The sequence below is a fragment of the Sorex araneus genome, chromosome 7, assembly GCF_027595985.1.
Source record: "Sorex araneus isolate mSorAra2 chromosome 7, mSorAra2.pri, whole genome shotgun sequence".
In the NCBI taxonomy this organism is placed as follows: domain Eukaryota; kingdom Metazoa; phylum Chordata; class Mammalia; order Eulipotyphla; family Soricidae; genus Sorex; species Sorex araneus.
Window position 1 is genome coordinate 59,740,844 of NC_073308.1, and position 6,000 is coordinate 59,746,843.

Genomic DNA, 6,000 nt, shown 5'->3' on the forward strand with positions numbered 1-6,000 from the left:
ATTATACTATTCTCATTTAAGTCAACCATGAGATTGAATGGCGGGATAAGGCAGCAACTTTATTATAATCTTTTGGGAATTGATAGATGTCTGTTGGATTTGGGCATCACTGGGAATCCAGAGAAAAGGCATTTGGTAGCTTGTTTTTGTTTTCAGAATTCTCCATTTTCTAATTCCAGATAGAATTATATTGGCTTAATACACTTCTTAATTAGCATTAGATCCTTGTAAATAAAACTTTTATTTTGCATAGCGTTTGTTTTAAACATGAGACATTTTCTATGTAGATCTTTTGGGTGTTAGAAGCACACCCTTTATCACGAGCTTGGTCAGTTTGTTTCTACTTCTAGTTTGAAGTCACTGGCCATTTAAGAAAAAAAAAAACAAACTAGTATTTCTAATACATTTTTCCGAGAGCATCCATTGCAGAGTTGTTTAGTTCCTGTACTTTCTCTAGGACCTCATTTTGTTCCTCGTGGTAGTGGTTTCCCCTGCTCTACTCTCCTCACCTCTTAGGATTAAGGACAGTAAGTCATAAGAAGAAAATCTGTCCCTCTCGTCTAACACGCTGCATCTGTTTTAGTTTGATGGCATCCATGTCGTGAGTGGATCTCTTGATACATCAATCCGAGTTTGGGATGTGGAGACAGGGAATTGCATTCACACGCTGACAGGCCACCAGTCATTAACAAGTGGAATGGAGCTCAAGGACAATATTCTCGTCTCTGGGAATGCTGACTCCACAGTTAAAATCTGGGATATCAAAACAGGACAGTGTTTACAAACATTGCAAGGTATGTATTGGCTACCCACCTTGACCAGTGTGCATTCAAAATGCGAGCACCGCAAAAAGAATTCACTGGTGTGAAATGAAAATACTTATTTGGGTGACGCTTATGAGCATTTCCCCTTTAACTTGACAGAATGAGGCTATCCCGGAGACAGTGTTTTACGTTGTGTTTTTAATATGTCAGTGTTTAATCACTTCCTGCATGTAACTGTCTAACCTTGAAGAACGATGTGAAGGGAGATGTTGGCTAGCTCACGGGAGCAGCATATTCATGCTATTTTAAGTGACTATTTTATTTTTGAATTTGTAACACCTCTCCCTTTTGTTTTCTTTGTGGGCCACATCAGGGGGTACTCAGGGATAACTCCTGGTTGGCTCAGGGAACCATCTGTGGTGCCAGGGATCAAACCTGGGTCAGCCGCATGCAAGGCAAGTGCCCTGCCTGCTGTAAACATCCAACTATCTCATAACCCGTTTAACTTAGAGTTGCTTGATTGGGGCAAGGGAAAGCACCTTTCCTCTTACAGAAAGTTGCCGTGACCTCCACTTTCGACCCTCCGCCATCTTCCTAACTCGGTTGGGGGAGGAGTAGAAGAGCAGCTGAAATAGAGGGCATATATGAGAGCCGCCGAGACTGTGTGAGGCATGGGAGTGTTTGCATCTTCCATCCTTAACCCTTTTTTCTTGACCCTAACCCTCGGCACGTGTCTCTTCATTGCAGCCATATGGCAGACTCCACTGCAGCTCTTTCCCTCAGAGTTTTTCTCTTCCTCAGGGGTTTGGAATGTCCCTTTGGTCATTTAAAGTGTTAGGGCAACAGATCTCTTTATGCGCATTTGTCCAGCTGCAGTGCACAGGAGCTGGGCCCTCTCTGTCACCATCCAGAGAAGCTCTTCTTGACAGGGAGAGAGTGTACAGGGGTTAAGGCACTTGTAGGTAGCCTACCCCAGTTTAATCCCCAGCACAGCCTGTGGTCCCTTCAAGCACCACCAGCAGTGATTCCTGAGCACAGAGCCAGGAGTCAGCCCTGGACACTGCTAGGTGTGGCCCAAAAACCAAAAAAAAAAAAAAAAAAGAAGAAGAAAGAAAAAGCACAGCTTCACATGGCTAGGAAGCCAAATGTGGTCCTGGTAGTTTCCTGGAAGCTGTCTTGAAAATTCATGTTTGCCTTACACAAGTAGCGACCAGATTTTCTTACAACCCCTGCTGACCCTAAAATCCTCAGCTCCGTTCCGGAATCCGCAGCCTTTGAAATATCTCCCTTATGGTCTGGTCTGATGTCGGAGTCGGCCAGGCACCTGCTAGCCAGCCTGTCTGGTGATTTCTAACCCGTAATGAAATGCCTTTGCTTTCGCCTAGGTCCCAACAAGCATCAGAGTGCTGTGACCTGTTTACAGTTCAACAAGAACTTTGTCATTACCAGCTCAGATGATGGAACTGTAAAACTGTGGGACTTGAAAACGGGTGAATTTATTCGCAATCTAGTCACGTTGGAGAGCGGGGGGAGCGGGGGCGTGGTATGGCGGATCAGAGCCTCGAACACGAAGCTGGTGTGCGCAGTCGGGAGTCGGAACGGGACGGAGGAAACCAAGCTGCTGGTGTTGGACTTTGACGTGGACATGAAGTGAAGAGCAGAAAAGAGGAATTTGTCCACACGTGTAGACGATAAACTCCCTGCCCTTCCCCCCTGCGGAAAAAAAACAGAAAAAAAGAAAAAAAAACAGAAAAAAGGAAAAAAAAAAGGAAAAGAAAAAAAAAAATCCCTTGTTCTCAGTGGTGCAGGATGTTGGCTTGGGGCAACAGAGCGCAGAGACCTACAGACCAAGACGGGCGAGTGGAAGCAGGACACGCGCGGAGAGAAGGCTGCCGGGCGGCCCGGGCAGCCTTCCCTTCCGGCCGAGGGCGGCTTTGCAGGAGACTTTGACATCCAACCAGGTGCAATTCTTTCTTTTCTTTTCTGCTCCAGTGGTCGTGGGACAGCGGGGCTGGAGTCCACTCGCTGTTCAGCCCACGGAGACCTAAGAAAAAGGAGCCGCAATAACACCGCCGTGAGGACGGGTTGACTTTCCGATGAAGAGAGCATCTGCTGCAACAACAAAAAGTCATTTTTTTTTTTCTGGAGTGGAAAAGCTAAAAAACAAAAAAATTACTGTGAATTGTTTTTGTACAGTTATCATGAAAAGCTTTTTTTTTTTTTTTTTTTTTTTGCCAACCATTGCCAATGTCAATCAATCACAGTATTAGCCTCTGTTAATCTATTTCCTGTCGCTTCCACATACACTCTTCAGTGCACATGTTGCTCAAAAGGGGGCAAGTTGTCCTGGGTTCCTGAGTCCTGAGATGGATGGAATTCTCGATGCTGGTGCTAGAAGTAGGTCTTCAACTATGGGATCGCCGTCCCAGCCTGTACTGTACTCCCAGTGGCCAAACTTATTTATGCTGCTAAATGAAAGAAAGAAAAAAAGCAAATTATTTTTTTTTATTTTTTTTTTCTGCTGTGACGTTTTAGTCCCAGACTGAATTCCAAATTTGCTCTAGTTTGGTTACGAAAAAAAAAAAAAAAAGACTTTTTTGCCACTGAAACTTGAACCATCTGTGCCTCTAAGAGGCTGAGAATGGGAGAGTTTCAGATAATAAAGAGTGAAGTTTGCCTGCAAGTAAAGAATTGAGAGTGTGTGCAAAGCTTATTTTCTTTTATCTGGGCAAAAAATTAAAACACATTCCTTGGAACAGAGCTCTTACCACCTGTTCTGTGGAGAAACTTTTCTTTTTGAGGGCTGTGGTGAATGGATGAAAGTACAGAAGAAACTGACAAAATATTTTAAAAATATATAAAACACAAAATTCAAATAAAGTTGCTGGTCAGTCTTAGTGTTTTACAGTATTGGGGAAACAACTGTTACAGTTTTATTGCTCTGAGTAACTGACAAAGCAGAAACGATTCAGTTTTTGTAGTAAAGGCATCACAAGCAAACGAATGAATGAAAATCAGATGGTTTGCCTCATTCTCCAAGAGCCACAACTCAAGCTGAACTGTGAAAGTGGTTTAACACTGTATCCTAGGCGATCTTTTTTTCCTCCTCCTGTTTATTTTTTTGTTTGTTTTTATTTATAGTCTGATTTAAAACAATCAGATTCAAGTTGGTTAATTTTAGTTATGTAACAACCTGACATGATGGAGGAAAACAACCTTTAAAGGGATTGTGTCTATGGTTTGATTCACTTAGAAATTTTATTTTCTTATAACTTAAGTGCAATAAAATGTGTTTTTTCATGTTAGTATGCCTGTTTCTTCCACCGAGGTACTCGGACATTCATTCCAGCACATTACTCTTCAGCATTTGTCTCTAATATTCCTGTATCCGACTTCATGTTTTACCTTTTCTCTTCCATTCACTCTCTTGCCCTTCCTTTGCTGGCATTGGTGTCACTGTGTCAGCCTGGTGCCTCTGCGCTTTGATGGGCGTGGCACGCCAGGTTCCGGTGCTTGCCCCCGTGGCCACGGGCCCTCGTGAAGGTTTGCACTCCTTTATGCGTGGTGCTTGCCCAGAGCCAGACTCCTTTTTGTGGTGCTCATACACACCTGGCTGTGGTGCAGCTGAAGCTCACCTGTGTGCCAGGGATCACACAATAGCTGCCGGGATCATGGCTGGCCCACGTGGGAAGTTGGGGATCTGAAATCATGACCTTACGTGCGCAAGGCTGGTACTCTAAGCTCCTGTGCTAGCTCTGGGCCTGTCTCAGTTACTTGTAGGCCTGTTGACAGAACTCTAAATGAGAACACGGTGCCCTAGTTCAGAGTCTCCTTCTCTGGAGAACAGAAGCTCTTCCTGGTGTTTCTGGGTGAAACTGAGGTGCACGTACCGCAAGTAGGGGCTCTGCCAGGATTAGAGAAACTTTGGGGATAGTTACAACTAAAATTCCTAGGTGAATTGTTTATAAAAGCTGCCCACATTTTGAGTATAAACCTGGCGTTTTCCATGCATTTTCCCTGGCCTCCCCAGCATCTCCAAGAAGAAAGGCTGGAAGCTCCTCTGAAAGGGTAGAGGTGCGGCCGGTGTGGGGTAGTTTGTTTATCCGGAGTCAGAAAACTGACCACACGCTGCGGTCTCATGCCCCATGCCCTGGAGAGGAAAGGCGTCTCCAAGCTGACGGACGAAATTACGACCCTACTTGGAGGCACTTTCATGCCTGTTTATTCCAGCACTGTTTTCATCACTAAGCGCAACATTTTATGAGATTGAAAAATGCAGTTTAGGTGTTGCCCAGCCCAGGGTTGGTGTAAAAACCAGCCGGGTATATCCAGCTGCTGGGCACGTGAAGATACTGGACTTACCCACAAACCAGCCTCTTCTTGGGGCTGGGGCAGGTGGCACAGGGCTGGCTGGATAAGCGGGGAAGACGGGTCAGACTGGCAGTGGTTAGGTAGCTTCCCAGGAGGTCCAACACAGTCCCCCTCATGGGGGTTCCGTGGGGGCTCCCGGATGGCCCTCTGAGGGCTGCGGTTGACTCCTTCCCCTCTGCATACCTGCCCCTGGGCTAGCGTGAAACTCAGGTCTGTGAGGCCTGGGGGCCATGCAAAGGCCAGGCAGAGAGAGGCCTGCAGTATGTGGCCACGCCAAACGACAGTCTCCTGGACTTGTTCACAGAGATAAGTCAAGTGTCGCTTCACAAAGGAAAGGTTCCCCCTGTTGTAGATAAATCTGGGCTCGGCCTCTTAAAGTCTTGGCCACAGAACACCTAAGGTAGACAGAGAAGACATTTCTCACAGCGGCCAAGTGTGGAGTCTCTCCTCCCGGCACCCTGTTTCAGCCCACTCACCCGGCAAGACCCGACATGGGCCGGAGCTCCCTAGCAGCACACTTGGGTACTGGGCACAGGCCCGGGCACATCCGGGAGGAGGGATGGGGAGGAGAGGAATGCTGCCTGGTGACGCAGGCCTGAAAGGTGACCGAGGCTCCAAGCTTCCCCGCCCAGCGCGTCCTTTCCTACACTACAGTGTCAGTCAGTGCGACTGACGGAATGGCGTGAGACTCCACTCGGATAAGCAGTGCACACACTGGATTTGAAGAGGCGCCTGGGCTTCGAAGACTAGTCATTCCATCTAGTCATGAGGCCCTTCTCCCATTTCTAGAGCTAAGTTTGCTCCTCTCCAGTCTGCAGAAAATGTTCCTCCCAAGGTTCAAGAAGAGCACCGCGCACTCATTACA

At 46.6% G+C, this 6,000-nt stretch overlaps 1 protein-coding gene across 3 annotated transcripts in view; it reads left to right on the forward strand.

Moving 5' to 3' along the window:
• The window catches only part of FBXW7 (F-box and WD repeat domain containing 7), a 206,155-nt gene extending 202,086 nt beyond the window's left edge, over positions 1 to 4,069 (forward strand). For all 3 annotated transcript variants that reach the window (XM_055144957.1, XM_055144958.1, XM_004606178.3), the window contains 2 exons: positions 584 to 794; positions 2,150 to 4,069. In XM_055144957.1, the coding sequence (XP_055000932.1) occupies positions 584 to 794; positions 2,150 to 2,418 (480 nt within the window). In that variant the 3' untranslated portion in view covers positions 2,419 to 4,069. The remainder of the gene's footprint in view (positions 1 to 583; positions 795 to 2,149) is intronic.
• The last annotated feature ends 1,931 nt before the right edge of the window (positions 4,070 to 6,000 follow it).